Source organism: Trachurus japonicus, chromosome 1, assembly GCF_045865225.1.
Source record: "Trachurus japonicus isolate A0001 chromosome 1, Traja_1.0".
In the NCBI taxonomy this organism is placed as follows: domain Eukaryota; kingdom Metazoa; phylum Chordata; class Actinopteri; order Carangiformes; family Carangidae; genus Trachurus; species Trachurus japonicus.
This window is the reverse complement of record NC_140907.1, coordinates 1924174-1948441: the sequence shown is the minus strand read 5'-3', so window position 1 is coordinate 1948441 and position 24268 is coordinate 1924174. Positions and strand designations below refer to the sequence as shown.

The window sequence follows — 24268 nt, the reverse complement described above, 5'->3', positions numbered from 1 at the left end:
AGTTTCCTGCATGTCTCCCCCCCTCTTCATGTACTTTATTTATTCTGCTTATTTCTGTCAGTTGCATGTGTCATTTTTTTTTTTCCTTTGCCCCCACTTTGCACGTGGCTCTTTGGCACACAGCTCCACCCTCCCTGCATGCCTAAAGAGCAAGCCGCTCCACAGACAAGAGGGGGTTAGCACCATGCCTCGTAGCATCCTCACACACCGCGTGCTCAGGTTCACTGATGAGGTCACGGTTAGGTAAGCACACACCCACCTCACACACATACGCACACACACCATCCTCCCATTTGTCCTCTCACCTCCCAGAAGCTTCTCTTACTTTTTTCTTTTTCGTTTGTCGAGACCTAGTATGGGCTTAAAGGGTTACGCCAGAAAAACATTTTTGTGTCTTGCCTCACTCCCGAGTCCATGACAAGCAGATAGACACCATCCTTTCAACTGTGTGTGCAGTAACAAGGGAGATAGAGCCGGTATCGCCCGTAATTAGCTTAGCTCAAACGCTGGAAGTGTATCGGTAGTGTTAGCCTGCCTGCTACCCGAGCCGAAATCAGCAGTCAGAAGCTGATTTTATTTTAACACTAAACTCTGTAAATATACCACTTTATCGACATTTCAAACATTTTTAGGCGAGAAAGTAGCCGTTTAGATCAGCAGTGTGTCGTTAATTTGTCTAAATACCAGCTGTTTACAATTTTGTTCGGATGAATTCGGCGCTACTCAAGCTAGCCGTTGTGACCAACGCACTTCCGGTTACTTTCACAAAATACTGTAAAACACCTGTTACCATTTACATACAGAAAACCATGACGATAGAATTTGTGCTTTTACTTTGAAATAGGAAGCTAACCTACCCTCGATGTAGCTAGCTTGAACCAAAATAAACCGTCTTTGCTTGAACCCTCCGTTTAGACCGATCTCGTCCCGTTACCGGCATTTGACCACTCAAGATGCCTTACCGGAGAGTTTTGCCAGCTCTGAGAAGAAGATCGGCCCGCCGGTTTCCGTTTAGAGTTGCTGAAGAGTGTCTCTGATGACTTTAGGTGGAGGCAGGCTAACACTACCTATGCACTTCCAGTGTTTGAGCTAAGCTAATTACGGGCTCTCCCTTGTTACTGCATGCACAGTCGAAAGGATGGTGTCTATCTGCTTGTCATGGACTCGGGAGTGAGGCAAGACACACACAAAAAAAAATGTTGGCGTATCCCTTTAAGCATTTTTTTTTATGCAGAGCATTAAAGACACAGTCGCCTCCTAAGCCGCCCTTGTAATGCTTTAGTCCTGAACACATCATGTGCAGTGTCATGCGATGGCGCGGAGCCAGCCATCTGTTGAGAGCACCTGTTGTCACAGAGCTGCATGACGTGACAAACAGAGAGTAGACGTCGACGCTGGCTTCACTCCTCTCCTCTTCACTCATTCAGTCCCTCACACACACACACACATTTACAAGCAGTCCTCTCTCCCACTTACACCTGGTTCCCATGACAACTCACCAACCTTCCATCTGAGTGGTCTCGCAGTGTATGGCCGTGAGGAATGACTGGCTGTGATAAATGGAGATACAGTATCAGAGCCATTACATGTTACTGCACTGTCTGATGGTCTTTTCTCTCTTTGTCTCCTCCCTCCTCCTTTTTTTTTACATTATCTTTCATTCATTATCCTCATTTTTCTGACTGTGTTTTCTTTTTTTCTACCTCTATTTATCACCCTTTTGTTCTCTTATGTTATTCTAATTCTCGCCTTCTTTGTGTCCCTCCTCACATCCTCTGTCCTTTTACATTCTGTCTCCATCTATATATTTCCTCTCTCTGTCTCTCTGTCTCTCTGTCTCTCTGTCTCTCTGTCTCTCTCTCTGCTGGGTTGTGCTGGTGCAGTGACCTGCAGCCGTCGTTGGACAGAGTGAGGAGTGCCAGCACAACTTGTCTGAGACCAGACAATTTTCACTCCCCTGACAGAGACAGGTATAAGAAAGAAAGTGAACACACAGTCTGCACTCGAGATTTTGTTCTAAAAATGAACACACATTCAATAACCGAAGACTTCTCGACTACGTGGTTGAATCAGTGAACATTTTGGGTTTAAGATGCTGCATGTCTTCACTCCAGTTCATGTCATTTGTCCCATTCATACATTATTGAATTTGCCATTGCATATTTTGGTTAAAAAAAATGGTTCTGTAGATTTCACTAGCCAGAGAAGAATATTTACAGAAAAGGCCATAGAACCTTAAGACTTAAGAGATGTACTGTACATTGACCCCAGGATTTAATTTCTTTGGATAAGGTTTTATTGATTTTTTATCAAAGAGCTAACTCATGTTTATATGAATGAAGCATGAAGCTACAGCTACCGGTCAGCTCAGCTCAGCAGAGACTGGAATGAGTGGGAAAGTCCCAATATAATCTAAAACACCTTTTGAGCTAACTCATTCAGAAGTGCTTAATGCTCAGATCTCTGACATGACATTAAATGTTTGATAAGTCAAATCAAGGTAAATCTTTTGACTCGATATTATGCCATGAAATCTTGAAGAGAGCTCACAGTTTCTGCAGAAAGCAAGTTAAAACTTCAGGCCCAACATATTGCTTGTGTCCTCTGCCCAAGTCTGGCTCATATACTTCAACATCTGCATCTGAGTCAGATTCCTGCTGTAAAACTGGGCCAAGTATTGGTCAGATTTATTTAGCTCATTAACAAGTTAAAGGGATATTTCAACATTTTGGCAAATTCCCTATTGTCATAGCAGCGGGTTTGTTACCTTTAATTGTCGGTGCAAGCTGTCTCTTGATAGGCGGAGCCGAGATACAGGCTTCTCAGCTAACACTAGGCACATGGTATTTCCGTTGTGACCTGCACATTCACCACGCTATGAGATAATAACGGAACGTTACAAGCCGGAGTTGTTTTCGAGGTAAACATGTAACCGAAACTACATTTCAGACACGGCTGCTGGGGGGAGTGACTTCAAAAACAAGTAGCTCTGAGTATTTACTTCATGTGTCGTATAAGAGTGTTTTGGAGTTGTTGGATTGTGTATTTGATGAGTTTGATGAGGGAAACGTGGAAATGCCATGCAGCTTGCGTCTCTGCCCCGCCAATCTAAAAACAGCTTGCACTGACAATTAAAGCTAATGAACGTATTGCTAAAACTGTAGGGATTATGGCAATAGGCGAATTTGCCAAAATTTTGAAATATCTCTTTAACCCGCTGGGTTGTATCTTTTCCAAGCCAGTTTAGGTTAAAACACATCCACCTCTATATCAGTTAGCCTCACAAATGGCTTCGCTGTGGTTTCATCTAAACTGGGTTGGAAAATCAAAATACAGCTTCTGATGTTCCCACCTCAAAAATGCTCCTCCTCCCCCCTCCCCCCCTTCTAGGTGCTCCAACTCTTTGCCCCGCAAGACTCCCCCGAGTCCCAGGATCTTAGTAGAACATGTGGCCCCTGAGGAAGACAGGTATACCAAGCCTGCTCCCCTCTGCTGTGCAAACACTGCTGCAGCCCTGCTTGTCTGCCCCCCCCACCCCCCGGCCCCTGATCTCGAAGCTTATCCTGTAGTAGCTGAGGACTCATCCTGTAGATGACAGCGTTGCGCAGACCTCGCAATCAGCTCTGTTTCTTTTTTCCCTTTTCCTGTAAATATTTGTGGTCTAAGACTGTGTAATCCCTCTTTTATTCTGCTGCACCTGCTCTTTTCTGCTGAGCACCTGTTCTGAATCCCCGCCCCCCGACCCCCACTCCCACTTCTCTGGCTTGAAAGCACTTCCCTTTTGCTGTAACATTATTTTTTTTGCAGTTAAAAAAAATAGTACTGAATGTGCAGTCCACAGCTTGCTCTTATAAACCAAAAAAACAAAAACAAAAACCGAACCATTAAGTGAGGTTTTCACCTTCTGGGCCAACATACATTGTAAACCAATATTCAGTTTTACCATTGTGTGGTGCATCATTCTCCATGTGGTGTTTGTCTTTCTTCCTCTCTCTCTCTGTGGTTGCCGTGTGCCGAAACAGGCAGTGTAGCAATTCATCAAGTCCCAACTGTCACAGGGGCAGCAAAAAAAGCCTGGAGGGGGACAGGTAAGATCATTCATTCATTTATTCATCCACTCACTCTCTCATCTCCTCTCATTATTGTCAGCCCTCTCTCTCCCTCTCTCCCTCTCTCTCTCTCTCTCTCTGGGGCAAGGCCGTAACCATGGAGTCAACATTGGGGGGGACCAAATCTCTCTCTTTCTATATATACTTAAGACTACACAAACACACACACCGTAACATTGTATATGTCATGTAACGTTATCCGGTCGCTCCATTTAGTGATTTTTCGCCGGCTTCGTTGTAAACAAATGCACATGGGCGAGAGGAGCGTAACCAGAACAGCGGAAAAGCGAGCGGACTTGCCTGAGGCTTATATTCAAGTGCGGCCTTTATATGTATTTTCTTTTAAAATTTAGCTGTTGCGGCTTACACTCAGGTGCGCTCTATAGTCCGGAAAGTACGGTAAATTCGCTAACACATGGGATACTTTTTAATTTTTTAATTTAAATTTTTCAATCAGCTAGCTATATATGGGGGATTAGCATATGTGAATATTGGGGGGGATGTGCCCCCCCCCAGTGTATATGGTAATTACGGCCTTGCTCTGACATGGGGTGATGTCCGCCCATGTGGTTGTCTAATCTGGAATATTGACTTGGACCTATGCAGGCTGTAGGTCTGAACACCCTCTGAAAATTAAACATTTTCCACAGAACGTTATGGGGAAAAAACACACACACACACGTCAGCTATAAACAGCTCACGATGAGGTATCCATGATTACATTTTTTCTATGTTAAAGGAAAACTGTGTTTTTCATCATGGACCTCTGCATACCTGAAACTGTTTTCATGCACAGAGCCCAGGAACAAGTCTATTTCAGTATTTGTTTCATTTGATTTCATTTCACTGTATTTTATGTTGGTTTTATGTTTTCATTTCTTTTTATTTCCTGATGCCTCCCGACTGATGGCAGTCGTATCCAGCCCACCTCTATCCTGAGGGGCAGTAGGGGGAGAGGGGGCCCGCTGAGGCCCTTTGGCCAGACGGCCCTGGCTGGGTCCTGCCCAAACTCACCTTGGCTAGACAGGTGCATGCTACTGTCAGTTACAGCTCCACCCCTGCTCCCCTTCTCTTTTCACTGTATGTACAGACCACAGTACAAGGTCCTGAGACCCCCTTACTTTCTTTTTTTTTTTTTTTTTTTACATTTTGTTATGTTGCAGCCTTATGCTAAAACCATTTATATTATTTTTTTCCCCTCAACAATAACCTACACATCCAACACAGTACTCCATCACAGTGAAAACTGAATTTTAGAAACATATTGCATTTGTTAAAGAGGAAAGTGAAATATCACATTGACATAAATATTCAGACACTTCATTCTACACCTTGATGTGAGCGCACAAGTGGTGTGTTATTTGGAAATGCACACAAGTTTTTCCTTTTCAGTACATCTGAAGAAAAAAATCAACAACCTTGTTTTGCTTTGTCATTGTGACCCAGGGAAATGATTTTAGCATAAGTTTGCAAAGTAATGATTTGAAAAATCTTCAGGTCTGGACACGTTCTGAGTGAAGCTTCTGCATATTGTATCTCAAAGGGAATGAACTCTGAGAAATAATTTTTGTAAATTTGTGGCACAAAGTTTTGTTGATACTGAGGACATTATGATAGAGTTACTGCAAAATGTACACAAACTGTGCATACTACTATACAGTATACAACACATTCTGGGGCAACTTCTGTACTTCTCCACATACCAATGACTTCAATTCACTTCTCTCCCAATTTGACCTTTAACACCCTCAGTTTGTTGCGTCTGTGATTTTAGTTTCACTTCAGTTGATGAATGCAGTGATAATAATAATATGGTTGTTATACATTTATAACAGTGCACTGTTCTGTGGTCTTTCCTGTCTTCTTGTGTCTTTATATTGCTGAATGTCAGAGCACACCCTCATGGCAGCCCCTCTCCTCCAACGGGGACTCCCTCATCAGGTCGCAGGGGCAGGCAGCTGCCACAGCTCCCTGCAAAGAGCAGCAGCATAGAGAAAGGTACAGTGTGTTGTGTGCGACCAGTGAAGTCTTACAATGTCTTTATATCTACATTACTTCCCTAAAAACATATTATGATCCAGAGTGACAGAGTTTAGACTGAGATCAGGATACAGCAGGCAAATCAGTTCTTTCCAGAGCGTTGTTTCTTTTTTTTACTAAAGTATAAGAAACAGAATTGATTCTACTTCCTCTAAAATCATCATCAGGCCACCTTATGTAGTGCATCAACATTTTTTTTAAACTGTGCTCCTCTGGATCATTAAAGCTGCAAAGAAGGCACTGTTTAAAGATTCATTGAGTCCAACCCAGAAGCAAATAAGATTTTTTTTCCAAGGTTGGCTGTGAGAATTCTTGTCCCAGACCCTTCAGGCCTCCATCATGTGATCAGCTGATGTATCAGTACACAACATGCTCCATCTAGTGTCCAAAACCTGATCCTGCATCCGCTTCCTATAGTCTCATGAGCACACCAGTGTTTCTGATTTCTTGTTCTTTTTTTAATTTTATTTTTCTGCCTTTCTCTTTCTCTCTTTGTGTCCGTTCTGCCACAGCCCTCGCAGTAGAGGAGCGAGCCCGACAGCTGCCGCTGAAAGTACATCCCTATCGGCCTTCAGCCTCCCACGAACCTGAGACGGACCTCAAGACCAAACGGGAGGTCAGCGTCCTCCTCCTCCTCCTGCATTTGATAAATGACACGTTTGTTTTTATAAATGCTTATTGCGTCAGTTCTTTACCATCCTCCTCTCTCCTCTTGTCCGTCTATAGATGTACGCAGAACAGAGGCGTAGCAGCGACATGTCAGCCAGATCATCAGACAGCGACATGAGCGATGTGTCAGCCCTCTCCCGTGCCAGCAGTGCCTCCCGCCTCAGTAGCACCAGCTACATGTCTATCCAATCAGAACGACCTGGGGGGCGGCTCAGGTCAGTCCTCATTGGCTAGTCCGACTGTGTATTCATGTTAGAGGTTATGGGTGAAGTGGATGTCGTCAGTTTATTATTCTATTTTTTTTTTTTTAAATGAGACTAAATCTTTGGGTTGATTGAGAGAATGTTTATTTCATGCACGCTAACCACTGTGTCTCTTTCTGATTTTCTTTATGCATGCTTGCATGTTTCTGTCCTTGTGCACGCCCCCGTCTCCTCTGTCCACACCACAACACACGGACACCTTTAAAAAAAACAAAACAAAACAAAAAAAACGGTGGAAATCCAAAACAAACTGACAAACTCAGGTCCAAATCATTAGAGGAGGAGAAGAAGGACAGGAGGATCTCTTGGGGGGTGAACGGGGAGGAGGAGAGGAGGAAGGCAGCAGGAAAAAGACGATTCTCTGAGGAGTTAAAGCGCAGGAGGCACACTGTAGCAGGGGACACAAGGGAGTCCAGGTAAAGATCATTAGATCTCCCATGTTGAATTCACTGACGATGGCAGTTATTTATTCCATCTTCTCTCTGTACGACTACGTCTGGATCTCCAGGTTAGAATCATTAAACCTCCTAAACAACAGCAGAAATGTTTAATGGTAGCCATAATAGTCAGTTCCCTCTGTTTTGCTCTTTCTTTATGTTCACACTCATATAAAGCATTGTGCTTGAAGTTGTAGGAGGGTTCAGGGTAGTGGTTCCCAACCTTTTCTGGCTCATGACCTCATTATGACATCACAAATTTCTGGCGACCCCGTCAATCAAGATGCACCAGCTCAGATATTTTTATATGCTGCATTTTATTTGGACTCAATTTAAATTCGAGAAAGTTAAAGTATATAATACAGTTGTTTAGGATTGTGTGTGGTGTTTTTAATCATAATTTTAAAAAGAATAATAATCAGTTTTAAAAGTTTTTTTTTATTTTTTATCAATTACTAGACATTTCAGGCGACCCCGTTTGAATTCCAGGCGACCCCACATGGGGTCCCAACCCCAAGGTTGAAAAACACTGTTTCAGGGTCTCACTAGACTAAAAGGGATGAATGCCCACTGACACAAGGGGGGATAGGTTAAACTCTTCTGGCTGAAGATTGGTGTTCCTGCTCATCTCTGCTTTTTGTTGAGCACTTGAGTCATGAGGAAACATCTGGCTGTGATTAATCATTTGATTCATTTGTTTGACGCTCCATGCACTGAAGTTACACATGGAGTTGTGTTTATTTGTCATGAACAGTAATTTCTGTGGCTTTTAAGGAGCTTTTCTTATGTCTGATAAGACTAATCTGATTATGTCCCAATACAAAGAATAAGATGTTGTGCTTACTACACATTTTAGCATAAAACATCTCAAAATGGAGTTCATGGAATTTGAAAGCTGTATGTTACATTATGGGGAATATAAATAATTTTTAAAAAAGATAAGAGAGCGGGAGAGTTTTTGAAGCTTGAACAATAAAAGGATGGAAATGAATACAGCTCTCTGCTGTATTGATTTTTTGACCATCCTTTTAAAATCTTTATCACACTATTCCTGCCACTGTAAATCCCTGTAGAGCCTCCTACGGAAGATAGGTGTTAAAGAGGATTGTTGTCAGCAAGACAAAAATAAAGTTAATCTATAATTACATTTTCAAAACAAAAAAAAGAAGAAATTACTCAAAAGGAAAGAAAATCAGCTCTAACTGTTTTCAACAAACATATCTAAAGTATGGTTCTGACTTTCCATGAATGTAAATGTATGTTGACCTAACATACAAAAAGCAAATTGCTAAAATCTAGAATTACTGTAATTACAACAATGATAAAAATAGAATATCCATGTTTTTTTCATGCACACAAACGACACACACACACACACAGCTCACACACCTCCCTGGCTGACCAGTAGCCGTGTGCTGACAGGGACAAATGAGCCTATCCCAGTGGGCCAGGTGGTGATGTAGTGCAGCTTATTAGCCAGCTAATGTGCTGAGGTCTGAGAGCGGGGAAGAGGGCCGCTCTGTTCTTTATGGCCTTGCCATAGATCAATCCAAATAGAGCATATTAAAAGCACAGCCCTAAGGCCTCTGACACACTTTCCTCCTAAAGGTGTTTGTTGGTGTTGAGGTGAGAGCCAGAAGATACCAAACAGGGAAAACACAGTCAGATACACCAGGATACCTTCATACTTTGGATGGCTATTTGTAGCCTACCGGTATATAAAACAAATATTAAAGGCACACATCTCTTAGACATAAATGACTGAGACTCCCCCATTTGTTTGGAATAACATGGTAATCTAACACATTTTTAAGATATACTATATAGTTCAGCTGTTAGGTGAGGTGTGTGTGTGTGTGTGTGTTTTCTCTGATTTGAAACTGGTTTTAGAAGACCTGTAATATAACTTATCTATAATTCAGACGGATGGTCAGTTTTTAGAGAGACAGTGGGGTATGAATTAGTAATCCACTGATGGATGACTGGGCAAAGCAAAAAAACGGACACGGAGCGTTGTAAAAGCTTTGACACCAGAAATGATATCTAGGAACTTCAAGGATTAAAACCTGGGTGGACAACCCGGTCAACTAGCTGCTGGAAAGCTACAGGGGGCCAAAACCCCTTTCTGGGGTCATTTTGCTGGCGAAATGATGTAAATGCAAATATTTAGGTACTACAATGGCATAAATAGTCATACAACTATAAAATTTGGCAGAGAGTATCTTGACACATAGGGGGAGGCATGAAAAAAACATTCTGGGGTTTGTTGCAACTCAATTTTAAGATATCACCCTCAACATCCCAAAAAAGACCAAAAAAAGTACTGTTCGCCTGACAAATTCTCATGAAAATTATTATTTTTCAGCACTTTATGGAGAATATCTATGCTTAACATGTATATAGAAAAATTCCTTAATTCATAAGCTTCCATTTGAGTCCAAGATAGCCTTTCTATCTCAAAAGCTCCACTTGCTGTGGCCAACCGTCTTCTCTATCTATCTGTTCACTTTGGGGAGACCAGAAATAGAATGGTTTCTGATCAGGCCAGTTAACATGGAGTTTTTCACAATAGGTGTTGCATTGTTTGGAGACAGCCTGTAGCTTTCCAGTAGCTAGTAGAAAGGCTATCTTGGACTCAAATGGAAGCTTATGAATTAAGGAATTTTTCTATATACATGCTAAGCATAGATATTCTCCATAAAGTGCTGAAAAATAATAATTTTCATGAGAATTTGTCAGGCGAACAGTACTTTTTTTGGTCTTTTTTGGGATGTTGAGGGTGATATCTTAAAATTGAGTTGCAACAAACCCCAGAATGTTTTTTTCATGCCTCCCCCTATGTGTCAAGATACTCTCTGCCAAATTTTATAGTTGTATGACTATTTATGCCATTGTAGTACCTAAATATTTGCATTTACATCATTTCGCCAGCAAAATGACCCCAGAAAGGGGTTTTGGCCCCCTGTAGCTTTCCAGCAGCTAGTTGACCGGGTTGTCCACCCAGGTTTTAATCCTTGAAGTTCCTAGATATCATTTCTGGTGTCAAACCTTTTACAACGCTCCGTGTCCGTTTTTCAAAAAACTGGGATTTTGCCCCCTGGGTATCAGGTCAGCTCTCACTTAGAGCTGGGTATTAATATCTGTATTCATTGGATACTCCCTCATCTGCTTCAGGCCAGTTGATTGGTTGGGGAAGTGACGGAGAACATACAGAGGCGGTGTGAGGTCACACACACACATCAAATCCTTCACACTCTAACCTTTCACCCTGCTTGATTTTTCTAATCAATTTCAAATAATTTATCAGATGCCACACATGTCAATCTTTTTTTTTCTTTTTTCTTTTTTTTGCATTATTGGGAGAAATCATATTTAGTGCCTTACTGATTGTCTGCAGTGATTTAGTGTCACATATTGGATGGAAGTATGTTGACTTTTCAGAGTAGAAGCACACAAAGGGATAAACCTGCTGATGTCCAAATATTTCTGATATCATATAATTTTAGTGAAACAGTATTTTCACTAGTAGTTGCTGTCCAAGTTAAAACATCGTCCCCAAAAAGAAAAAAAAGAAGCAGAAACAGTGTTTGTCATGTCTGTTTTATTTGGCCCTTGTTTCCTCTGTGTGTGTGTGTTGTGTTTGTGCATCCCTCCACTGCATGTCTCAGATCCCTCCTTGCATGCATCCTGTGCTGTGACTGCCCGGACCCCCTCCGTCCTCCAGACCCGGATCCTCCCCTCCCCACCTCCCCCTCCGCTGCCTCCCCGTCAGCCCCGCAGAGGCCGGTGGAGAGGCCTCAGACCACCCTCCCCCTCCCCACTGCTTCCCTGACTTCCCTGGGCCACTGGTCCGTAGCTGTCAGGAGCCCCCAGGGGGTGGACAGCGTGGGTGATGGGGGCAGCGTGGCCGGGCTCTCCTGCAGCACCTTGACCACCTCTGAGGGAACGGACAGGCGGTGGCTCCTGCGAGGCCCTAGGGGGCAGAACGGAGCGCTGGGCGGCCTGTGCTCGCGTGTCGTGGCTCGTTTTAGAAGACTGAACTGTAATGCCTCGTAGAGTTGTTGATTTTAACCAGGATGGTTTCTTTAGTTCTCATTCTGTTTTCTACTGAGGTTTGGTTCAAAAGACATAACACAGCTATGTTAGACCCATCATGATCTTTTGTCCGATTGCCTTGCTGTTTTATTAACCTTCGTCTTGTATTAACTTTCTGCTACCATCTCTTGTGTTAGGGGCAGTTTTGACTCATGTCTTAGGCTCAGCTGTAAAATTCACTCATACAATACTCAAACTTTTTTTTTTCATCCAATTTGTTTTTCTTCTCTTGTTTGGCTTCCTTATCCAAAATGTTAGTTTTCATATTTTTGGTATGGGTCCCTGGGCCTTTTTTTTGTCAGGATACCCCTTGACTTCAATTTAACCATCCTCTTGTTAGCTTTCTGCTACCATCTCTTGTGTTGGGGTCGGTTTTGAACCGAGTATTAAAGGGGTAGTTCAACATTTTGGCAAATTGACCCATTGCCATAATACCTATTGTTTTGGGAGTAGGTTCGTTACCTGTAAGTGTCAGTGCAAGCTTTTTTTAGAACGGCAGAGCAGAGCCGTGAGCTGCTCAGAGCTACGTTACGGAGGCTAATGGAATTTCTTGGTTTCCCTCATCAAACTCATCAAATACGCAATCCAACTACTCCAAAACGCTCTGGTGGACAAGTTGTGACCTGCACATTCACCACACTATGAGATAATAACGGAACATTATGAGGCAGAGTTGTTTTCGAGGCAAATACAGAGACTGCTTGCTGAAAAACTGCCCCAGGGAACACGCATCATAGTTTAGCATGAATTTACCTCAAAAACAACTCTGTCTCGTAGCAGTATATGTATATTATTTCATAGCGTGGTGAATGTGCAGGTCACAACTTGAAGTGATTTATCAAGTTTGATGAGGGAAACTGAGAAATTCCACAAGCCTCAGTTGTGTAGCTCTGAGCAGCTTTGCCATTCTAAAAATAGCCTGCACCAACAATTAAATTTAACAAACTCCTAAGACTATAGGGGTTATGGCAATGGGCCAAAAATGTTGAACTATCACTTTAAATTACACAGTAAAAACAATTATTTATCATCCCATTGTTTCTCAACTCTTGGTTACATTATTAGTCTTCCTTATCCATGAAAAGGTTGGTTTTGCACTTATGATTTCAGTTTTAACTCTCATTAAAAAAGGTTTTATTTTGTTTAAATAAAGTTTCCTGACAAAGTAAAAAAGCCTTGATGAAATAAACAAATTTATGCATTAAAAACTTAAAAACGGGTCAGTGGCGATCCTAACACAAGAGGAAGGTTAAACATCATTTAACCACACTGATGTCATCATCTCCCACCACTTTTTATCAGCCAGAAACATGTAAACATGTAAGTTAGAGTCACCTTGGTTACGTCCCCTCTTCATCACACCAGACACATCATCACTGACTGTTTTCTGCCTCCAGTCGGCAGATGCGATCGTCGATGGGCCGCAGCATGCTGAAGAGCTCCAGCGTGAGCGGAGAGATCTACACCCAGGAGCGCACCGACGGCAGCCAATCAGACACGGCGTTGGGCATGGTGGGCGGCGGCAGCAAGAAGAGACGCTCCAGCCTCAGTGCGCGGGTGGTGGCCATCGTTGGCAACCGCCGCAGCCGCAGCACTTCGCAGATCAGTGGCCCAGGTGAGTTGCCATGGCAACCCTTAAGCGTTCACCAGTGTTTGTACAACCCAACGGTTGTGTGTATTAAAAAATGTGGCTAATTTTCTACTAAAAATATGGGGATATATTTTTGATTGTCTTGCCTGTCGCTGGTTGTTGATGGCGGCTGATGATGATGATGATAAATCAACCACTTTAAAGGGACTACGAGGGGTTTTGGAAAGCAAATTGTTTTCACACTACATTTCCCATGAGCCACATTTGCCAAGAAATCAAGAATGAAAGTCGGAGGTTCAAAGACGATCATACCGTTGTAGTTCCGACCATAAACGATGCCAACTCGTGACCGGCAGCGTGCGGGAAACCGAAACTAGGAAATGCTGGGCGAGCAGAACACTAAATAATAATATCAAAATAACTATAAAGACAAAACGATATATTTATCGAAAATGAACCCATTAACAAGTGTTGGTAACGTAGATTCATCCACATTAATATGAGACTCTTTTATAACCAAAAGCAAACTCCTCAGGGTCCCTTTAAAGAGCCTTCAAAAAGTGATATTTCCATAATATGTCTCCTTTAAGTGTACAGACAAGTAGATTATCAGAAATGCTACCATCCAGACAAACCACATCAGCATTGAGCAATATACATCATCAGTGACATCACACATCAGCAAAAGGAAACATACAAGAGCACCAGCGCAAGACGAACATAGAGAGCCAGCATGGAGACATTAGCACAGTAGACTGGATATGTGTGAAGCTGCTGAACCTGACACTGAAGACCTGTACCAAAGATGTGCCAATCAGGCGGCTGATTATATCAGACCGACTGACATCTCCAATTTATCAGTGTGACAGGGGAGTGTTTCCACCTGCTTCAAGACTGCCACCATCAATGTCAGCACTCTGGGCTTGACTACCACACTCTGCAGTGGACTTCAGTTGATTGCCAATCAGAATAGAATAGATTTTATTGCCAATTGCACAAGTACGTCACGTTACGAGACAGAGTTGTTTTCAAGGTAAATACAGAGACTGCTTGCTGAAAACCCTGCAACAGCGGTTTTGCATAAATTTACCTCTAAAACAACTCTGTCGTAATAAAGTTCAGTTATTATCTCATAGCGTGGTGAATGTGCAGGTCACAACTTGTCCACCAGAGCGATTTGGAGTTTTTGGATTGTGTATTTGATGAGTTTGATCAGGGAAACCAAGAAATCCCATTAGCCTCCGTAGTGTAGCTCTGAGCAGCTCGCGACTCTGCTCCGCCGTCCTAAAAATAGCTTGCACCGACAATTAAAGGTAACGAACCTACTGCTATGACTATAGCGATTATGCCAATGGGCCAATTTGCCAAAATGTTGTACTACCCCTTTACCTTTTATGAGGAACAACCAGAAAACACCACAGACTGAGATGTGCCCTGTTGCTGTGTGACCACTGGTATCTGCTGCACCCTAACACTCTGTATTCACCTTCCACACTCTTCCGTGAAAAAACTGGTTATTCATTCATTCAGTTATATAAAGTTTGTTTACACAGTGTGTTGCATAATGACCGTTCATGTGAAGCTTCAATCTTGGATGATATCCTCTGCAGTTCTTTGAAAACATAACTCTGGGATCTGGAGAGTGTTTGTGTGACAGACTGGAGGCATTTGAAGTTTAATTTGCAGGTTCAATGGGTCTGATGCTGGGAAAAGATGCTGTTTAGATGCATTACAGGAAATGTAAGATGTTCATTTTGACCCAGTTGTGAGTTCACTATCATGGAGAGTTAAAATGAAATTGCCCTTTTAATCCTTCCTCATTTTTTTCTTTTCCAATTGGAACATTTAGAGCAACACCAACAGTCAAATGATTCAAAGAAAACAAAAATTTGACATTTGGGAAATATGCTGACTCTCCTGCCAATAATTTAATCTGGAGATTAATACCACTCCTTTGTGTGTATAAAGTATTCCCTTTAAATTCCAGAATTTTTTTCGTCAGGTCATGATGTGTTTCCAGCATGAAAGATAAGAACTGTATAAATTCAGAGAGAAATTCTTGCGCCATTCCTCTTTTTTACGACCTTTGTACTCACACGTTCCTCCTTGAAACTGAGTCAGCATGCAACAGGGAGAAAAAAGAAGAGTTCTACACTTTTTATTTTTATTTCTGGGTAAATAAAGATGAAAAATCACTAGAATCTCATCTCTGCAACATCACTGTAATTCCCCCCCCTGTGTTTCCTGTTTCACCCAGAGGGGAAGAGTAAAAAGGAGAAGGGTGCACCCATCCAGAGGAGCACAGAGACCGGCATGGCAGTGGAGCTGACCAGGAACATGAGCCGCCAGCCCAGCAGAGAGTCCAACAACGGCAGCATGAACAGCTACAACTCCGAGGGGAAGTCAGTAAACCCTGCTCTCCTTGTTTGATCATAATCAGCCATCACCATCTACAGACTTTCTGCATCTGCTTTGGTTTCATGTTCTACACTTAAAGCTACTGCAGCTTGAAATGAACTGCCGCCCCAGCCAACTATGAAACCTAGAACATAATTTGGAAGTGAACGTTATAAACCAACATGTTTAACAGAGAGACTTCCATGTGCAAGTGACTGAGTAATTTAATGAACATGCCGTTAAAAACAAGCTCAACTGAGGACAGTGAGGTGATAAAACACAAAGTCAGTCTGAATGAAGTTGTTCTCTGTGATGAATCATCTCACTTGGGCGGTTCTGCTGTAAATAACACCTACCAGGCACCACGTCTGTACAGAAACCAACACATGTGATGATAGAAGACAGAAGCACAGATAAAAGAATCTAAATAGTATTGTTTTTTGATCATATTTAAATGTTCTTAATATTTCTTTGTTTTGTGTGTCAGTTTGATCTTCTCTGGAGTGAACCTGGGTGCCAGCAGTCAGTTCAGTGATTTCCTGGATGGTCTGGGACCTGCTCAGTTAGTGGGCAGGCAAACACTGGCTACTCCTGCTATTGGTAAGATATTGGTGATCTCTCCTCTCCTCTCCTCCTTTTCCTCTTCTTCCTCTTCTTTCTCCTCTCCTCTCTTCCTCATCCTCTTCCTTTTCCTTCTCTTCCTCCTCTCCTCTCCCCTCCTCTCCTGTCCTCCTCTTCCCTTTCCTTCTCTTCCTCCTCTCCTCTCCCCTCCTCTCCTGTCCTCCTCTTCCTTTTCCTCTTCTTCCTCCTCCCCTGTACTCCTCTTCTTCCTCCTCTCCTGTCTTCCTCATCCTCTTCCTTTTCCTTCTCTTCCTCCTCTCCTGTACTCCTCTTCTTCCTCCTCCTCTCCTCTCCTCTCCTTTCTTCCTTATCCTCTTCCTTTTCTTTCTCTTCCTCCTCTCCTCTCCTGTCCTCCTCTTCCCTTTCCTCTTCTTCCTCTCCTCTCATCTCTCCTATATCCTTTTTCTATGGCCAATAGATAAACATATTCACTTACAGTGTACAACTTAGGTACCACATAACCACACCAAACCCTGCTCTGCAAGAACAGACATGGTCCTCTCTCCTGTATCTATTTGTATTCATAACAGCAATATAATGATACAAAATACTACACCAGCATAGTACTGTAATAGAATCTAATATGATAAATGATAAGATAAGTCTACACTGACTGGTGACTCACCTGGTTAAGTGGTTAAGTGTGCAATCGAAGCTGAGTTCTTCCTGTGTAAATCTGGTCAGAGCCATTTGCAACATGTCATCCCCTCTCTCTTTTGCTTCTCCTGTCTCTACACCGTCACTGCCAATAAAGGCTGAAATATATATAACATCTATCATTGAAATAGTAATCATACAGTATTATATGCTGAAATAATATAACACAGTCCATTACTGTATGATAAAAATACTGCAATACATATTCACTAATCAGTGTGTTATTTTTGTTGTCTCTGCTGACTGAAATGTGAAGCGACCTTTGATCAGTTGTTTTTTTGAGGCCACCATGAGGTTCATCATTCCTGACACCTTTAGCCCTGCAGCACATGCTGCCATTGATCTCTGTAAACTGACCGTCCTCTTCCTCTGTCTCCTAGGTGACATCCAGATTGGTATGATGGAGAAAAAGGGTCAGCTGGAGGTGGAAGTCATCAGAGCTCGGGGGCTCGTACAAAAGCCTGGATCCAAATCTCTCCCTGGTAATCACCTGACCTCTGTTCAGATACTGAAGAGGAGCTAACCCCCCCACCCCCACCCCCTGTTTTTTTTTACATTGGATATGATATACACCTTATAGGCACTGGATTTCAGTGTATCTGCTCAGCCCGAGCTTGTTCTGTGTTTTTCCTTCCAATGTCCAGCTGTAAAGTTCTACCATGGAGGCCCTGTGTTCTCCACTAATGGCTTCTGTATTCTGTCTTTGCCTTCAGCTCCATATGTCAAGGTCTATCTGCTGAATAATGGAGCGTACGTAGCCAAAAAGAAAACCAAGATTGCACGGAAAACACTTGACCCACTGTACCAGCAAGCACTGCTATTTGAGGAAAGCCCACAGGGTAAAGTCTTACAGGTGAGCATCCACACAGTTTCTTCATTACAGTATTTCCAAAGTCGATAAAAATAAGTTTGAGCAGGTGGAAGTGGAGCCGTGTAATTTCAGACAACTGGTTTTCTTTCAGGTGATTGTATGGGGAGACTACGGCCGCATGGATCACAAAAGCTTCATGGGAGTTGCACAAATCCTATTGGAGGAACTGGACTTATCAAGCACAGTCATTGGTTGGTACAAGTTGTTCCCACCGTCCTCCTTGGTGGACCCGACACTTGCCTCCCTAACGCGGCGAGCTTCCCAGTCGTCACTCGACAGCTCCTCTGGACCGGCGGGGGTCCGGACTTAGTGGACCAACAGCTCTACACCGCTCTGAGAGTAACAAACTAACTCACCAAACATACAGTAGAGAAAGAGAAAAAAAACAAAAAACAAATATATATATATAGCGGAAATGTAGAACAACAACAATCAGAAACAGTCAAAACGAGAAAGCTTTGTTGAGATCTGACAATCACTCCTGTTGCGGTTAATTTTGTCTGTTGTAGAAAGTGCCACATTTCAGTGTTTCATATCCATTCAATGAAGAATCTTCTAGTTTTTCTCTGTGTATGCTGAAGAAGCGGGGCCGTCGACAGACAACAAAGCAGTAGCTCTTGAGACGGGAGGTGGAGAAGTGTCAGAGAATCAAGATGAAGCAGGGTGGTTTTTAACCGAATCAACAATAGCAAAGAAATGTATGTAAGCATCAGAATGTATGGACTCGAGACAGAGGTAATCACCCTCCACACCTGAAGGGGAAGGGGAAGGGGGGGGGGGTGCAGAGGCCTCCTCCAGGACCCCAACAGACTGCCTGCACCCCTGGGCGCTCGCACGTTGGTTATTTGAGTCTGGAAGCACAGGGCCTTCTTCTGGTGCCTCGACCTTGGAGCCACATTACTGGTCCCTCTCTCTGTCGAAAGATCCTCTTTTCAATATGTTTACCATGGCTGCTCCGAAAGCCACACTGTTTTACCGTGTTTGCTTTGTCGTTCATTTATTTCCCTTTGTTACTAACTGGCACAAAATGTTTTTACAGTGCGTAAAATGCTCATGATAATGTTGTCAGTCCGGTGTGTGCATGGAGAGAAAAAACAAAACACGAGATAAAAGAGATTTAAAAAAAAAAAAGGATATAAAAACTATTAAATGTCTGCAAGTGTTATGCAGGGGGTGTCGCTGGTGGTGATAACACAGCTTAGATTTTTACACTTGACAGTGCGATTAGCGTGCAGAGTTGTTTTCCTTGTTCCACCTCTGGCAAACGTCCAGGCCAGTCGTCTTTGTATAGATGTATATTAGGCCTCTCAAGAGGTTGACCAATAAATAAAATTTATGTCACTTTGAAATATCACAAGGGTAAAACATCACTGTAAAAAAAAAAAAAGGAAAAGAGAAATCTTTGTTCACCTACGCAAGAGAAAGATAGGACCGTCTAATTTTTCACATTTTTTGGGGAGTGCAGTCCCTCACCCCAGCACGTTTAAGGTTTTTACCAACCCTTAGTTTACATTCTTTTAAAATTTAAACACAAGCACAAGAGCTTGATTTTTTTACAACAAAAAGTCTAACTTTTTGAGAAAAAAAACATATAGTTAAAAAAAAGGAAAAAAAGTTAATGTTCCCGTCACTGGTTCGGTTCATTTCTTTGTCTAGATATTAGGAAACGCACAAACAGAAGAGAAGAATCGCTCACAGTTTTCTCTTGTGCATCTCTGTGAATGTCAAAGTAACCAATCAGACTGATCAGTCAGGACACCAAACACCAATGCTCATCCTCCGTTTGGCCCGCAAACCCCTCCCACCAGGAAAAGAGGCGGGGCCAGCATGACTTTGGAACCTGTTCCAAGCTGCATGCATATTTTTGTAAAACGAAACAGATACAGAAAAAAAGATACTGAACTAGATACGTGTGTTAGTTCCACATACTGTAGGGCCACTTGTATGTTGCATGCAGTTGTACAGTTTGCTCGTACTTGAATATTAAAGAGATAAAACCAAGAAACCGAAGCCATTCCCATTACGCGATGACATTTGAACTCAACTGCAGTCTGTTCCACGTTCCTCAGTCCGGTGCTGAATGTCTTTCAAACTAAACCCCACAATTACATTGATGTCTTTCCTCCAGCCTCTGGAAGATGTACTGTACTGTCCAGTAGTACTGAGCAGACCTCGCAGCCCCTGTTTGTGTTATTCCACATCATAGTATACCTCCAAGGGGCTGAGATGATGTATGAATAAATATGTACAAATCAGATCCACTTATATGGAAATATGAAATATGTTTCAACATGATGATTTCAGATATGCTAACAACATTAAATGATATAGAGAATAAATGCAGACGCAGAGTCATATAATGTAAATACTCAACAGCCACTCACAGGGTTTTCATTGGGTTGAGTGATAAATGCAAAGGGGCCAAGTCATATAATGAGGAGCGATTCATTCGTCATCGGGGACCACAATGCAGTGGGACAACACAGGGCCATGGGCTGGGGTCACAAATGGCTGAGTTTAAACACCAGCCCCAAAACCTCCAGGTCCGAACCACTGCTCTAGAAGTCATTGCTGAACGTTTCTCTGTGCTTCGAAACCAGTGTCTGAACCCCGGCCATGTTCAGCCCCACTTCAGAAGTCTTTATTTTTACCTTTCATCATCCGGTGAAGCAGTTATTTCCCCCCATTTCCTTTTAATTTTTTTATTTCCTATTAATTTATTTTACTTTTGTCAGTATTAACAGGAAAAAAAATGCTGATTGTTTACAACTTCTGTGTTCCACTGAAACAAAAAGAGAATTAGAAAAAGTAAGGCATTCACTGCAACATTTCTTGTTTGTATAACTGATGTGGCTCAAATGATGTGTATGTTTTATATTTAAAAAAAAAAAAAAGTTCATTTTTATTATTTACAAATAAAAAGAATGTGTGGAAGAAAACTGACTCAGCCTGGCTTCATTTCAATCTACCAACTTTGGAGACAGGAGAACTCTATGTTTGACTCTATAATCCCAAAAGTAACATACACCCACATTAGATACATCTGATTTATGTTGTTGGTAAGTGAGAGCAACTTCCAGGAACAACATCCAAGATCTCTGTCCAGGACATTGTCTCTGGTGTTTTAAAATTTTGAATACCAAGGTTAGGCTACTTTACAATATAGGCTACTTACAGCAGGTCAGAGTTGTAAATATTCTTTATTTCTTTTTAGAAAAAAAAGTGTTTTCCATTTTCCACTGTAGTGTGTAATGAATGATCAGTGTATGATCTGAGTTTGTGATTTTTATCTTGATCTCAGTTAAAACTCTTGGAGTGTGTGTTTGGTTTTGCACGAAGAGTCAGAGGTATGGTGAAAGTAATCTGGCTATTGCAGATTTTTTTTTTTTGAGAAAAGCATAGAGGGTTTTTGATTAATGTGTTCCAGCAAAAGCTACACTGGAGCTGGCTCCTGTGATCTTTGGAGCAGGTATTCAGTTATTTCACATGTTTCAACAGCAGGGTCTTTAATTAACAAAGGACCCCTGAAACAGTATCTGCAGCCAATCTGAGGAACCCTCACACCAGCTTCATGTCAGCTGGGCCCCAGGGAACGACTGCTGAGACTGCCAGGGACTGAGAAAGGGTAGTTAGGCGGTGGGCAGAGGCCGAGTATGAGCTTTACTTTTTCGAAAATAATGATCCCCAGTGAGGGAGGACCTGGATCTTTTCTCGAAAATTGCATATCCATAATAAAATGAGTATATCTCTGCAACCACAAGGTCTATTTGAATACTTTTGGTGTCATATTTTGGATGAGTGTCCTTCAGAATGATGCTGCTAAAGCTCAAAACCTGTATCAAATGATTGTACAATGTATGAACATTATCTGATAAAGTGAAGCAGTACAAAATGATTGAGATTTTACTACAAAATATTCAGGCGAACTTTCCAAAATGTCAATTTTTGGCACAGCTTGGAACCACCTGCCACTATAAACCATTGTTTAATCTTTATTTTCACACAATTTGCATAAACTAACTGAAAAAGAATCAACCGGGACTAAATAACAACTACTTTCTAGGCCCTCTGTGTCCCTCTGCCTAAATCTGCACTGAGAGCAGCTTATTTGGGTGCAGTTACGCCTGGCTCTACCTCTGCAGCGGATTGGTTGATTCGAGTGATTGACAGCTGATTCAAACCGTTAGAGCCAATAGAATGAGGCTATACCCACGTTGATGTGATTGACAGCACTGGCAGCCAATCAGAATCAGAATTCTTCTCATCAGAATCAGCAGAATCCTGAAATGTGTGAGGCGCAGGCTGTTTTGTGTGGCATCCCCGGCTCCTAAACCCGTCCGGACCGATTTAGATGTAACACCGGTCAAAGTTCAAACTGGATCCATGTGGATTTACCATTGACTGTATAAAAAATATATTTACCCATAAAACGAACTTTTCACGGCAAAACAGCAAAGGTAAGAGGAAATTTACAACCATGTTTTGGCCAAGCAGTGTCTGTGTTTGCTCGACTTTGCTCGTTGTTGGCTTCTCTCTCTGCCGTGCTTCTGTGTAGCGGGTGCTATCGTTCCAATCTCTTCATATTCGCGGTAGCTGATGTGTTTTGCATAATGTACAATAGCATACGAGCCAGAAATGTGGCGACTGGGTCTACACAGAGGTGCTTCATGAAGTTTGATGTTTAGTTGTTTGTTTGAGTAGTGTTTGGGCTGTGTTTGGGTCATATAAACATGGTTTTTACACGTTGTAGACCAGCTTCTGCTGTTTAATTTGATGTAAAATATGACTACAGTATATTCTTTCATAATTAGCGCTGTAGAGGCTCTGTGGCTGTTCTGTATGTCTGCCAGTCCCCCAAAGGGGGGACTTTGGGGTACAGCATTTTCTTTGTTGGCACTTGTAATTCTTGCGCATTTTTTCATAATCATAGTTTAAAGTTTGTTAAATTTGAAGGAAAACTCTGCAGCTTACTGTGTCAGTTAAACCAGTGGCACGCAATGCTACAAATCAACTAAGTGAAGTTACTGAAGTCAAGTGTGTTTCTATTTCAATATTATTGTTTATTGAATCTAGTTTTCGTTGGATGTACAATATGTATGTATGTATGTATGTATGTGTGTAATATATATAGCCTATATATAGGCTATATTTTGGGGGGCTTTTTGCCTTTAATTGACAGGACAGTAGGGAAAGACAGGAAATCAGGAGGCAGAGAGAGGAGGAATGACACCCAGCGAAGGGCACACTTTAATGCTTTAATTAAAGCACAGAATTGGTCCGTGTTAGTTAACCTATGCTTTTCATAACCTGTGTTAGACGAGCCAGAACCACTTTTTCTCTGTGCCAATGACCAATGATTTGACCTCTGGCTTTGCTATATGGTCATGCAAGTGAAATGTTAACATTTTTAACTGTAACTGTATAACTTACCATCTTGGTTGAAGGACAAAAAAATGACAGAAGTGGGCTATAAATGAATAAATACATAAACCACTGAGAGGAATGGCCTCCACCACTAACAGCATGCCACTAGCCACTTTGTGATCTTGGTGCTGCTGCACATCCCACAGTCTGCCTGCAGCCTCCCACTGGAAGCCTGTGTGTGGGTTTAGGTCAAGGTTTGTGAGGTAGCTTATGGCATGTAGATCATAGGAACCATTTGCTTCTGTCTGGTTTGCCCAGACAACCAATCCCACTTTAGACTGATGCCAGCTGCCAACTTTGTTACTGAGTTGCATTCAGCTTTTTAAGCTGTATAAATATCACAGTTTGGTGACCTCACAGCTAAATGTCTGTACAGACATATTAAGCTTGCAGAGACTGCAGCGCTTTGTAAAATAATTGTTGAAAACATTATCAGCAGAACAGAAGAAAATGCAAATATCACTTATTTAGCTCAAGTGTCAGCTCTCAAATGTGCATAGACTTTGTTCCTAGGAACAAATCCCAAATAAGAAAACATTGGTGAATACCACAATCTTCATAAAAACTGTAAGTAGGACTTTGAGGCCCATTATACCATCTTCTCCACCTTAGTTTAGCTTGTCCTTTGCTAATGAGCACTAGAGTCAATACGGCAGAGGCAGGTGGAAAGCTTACAGGCATTATTTTTGTAGTCTTAGAGCAGCGGATAGATTAAAATGCTGACTGAGTTTCGGTTAGCAGATCCCCAAAATGACTGTGGTTAATCTGAAGTCAGGAATCATCTGGTTCATAGCATTCATCTTCTGAGAATCACAAATAGGCCTGTTTTAGCAAACTGTCTGTTCATTCAATGGCTAATCCAATCCATCACAAGAAGTTGAGAAAGTGCACATCCCAACATATAGGCTAGTAAATCAACAGATGAAGCAGGTGAAGAGGTAAGGTATCACTAAAGATGCACATACAGTACATGTTTCTGTATGTGGCCCAGTTCTTGACTGGCTATGAGCTGCAGCCTGGACATTGACTGGTCCATTGTCTATAATGGCATCCAGGTGCAGCCTAATAACCTCTCATTCAGCAGCCCTTGGTTG

The 24268-nt window shown here is 42.1% G+C and overlaps 1 protein-coding gene across 1 annotated transcript in view; it reads left to right on the top strand.

Moving 5' to 3' along the window:
• The window catches only part of rims1b (regulating synaptic membrane exocytosis 1b), an 84086-nt gene extending 64937 nt beyond the window's left edge, over positions 1-19149 (top strand). The window contains exons 21-35 of the mRNA XM_085767306.1: positions 124-243; positions 1884-1970; positions 3391-3468; positions 4023-4088; positions 5023-5136; positions 6001-6107; positions 6662-6765; positions 6876-7033; positions 7345-7497; positions 13011-13228; positions 15462-15606; positions 16089-16201; positions 17260-17361; positions 17593-17732; positions 17842-19149. Coding sequence (XP_085623432.1) covers positions 124-243; positions 1884-1970; positions 3391-3468; positions 4023-4088; positions 5023-5136; positions 6001-6107; positions 6662-6765; positions 6876-7033; positions 7345-7497; positions 13011-13228; positions 15462-15606; positions 16089-16201; positions 17260-17361; positions 17593-17732; positions 17842-18060 — 1924 coding nt within the window. The 3' untranslated portion in view covers positions 18061-19149. The remainder of the gene's footprint in view (positions 1-123; positions 244-1883; positions 1971-3390; positions 3469-4022; positions 4089-5022; positions 5137-6000; positions 6108-6661; positions 6766-6875; positions 7034-7344; positions 7498-13010; positions 13229-15461; positions 15607-16088; positions 16202-17259; positions 17362-17592; positions 17733-17841) is intronic.
• Positions 19150-24268: the final 5119 nt, after the last annotated feature.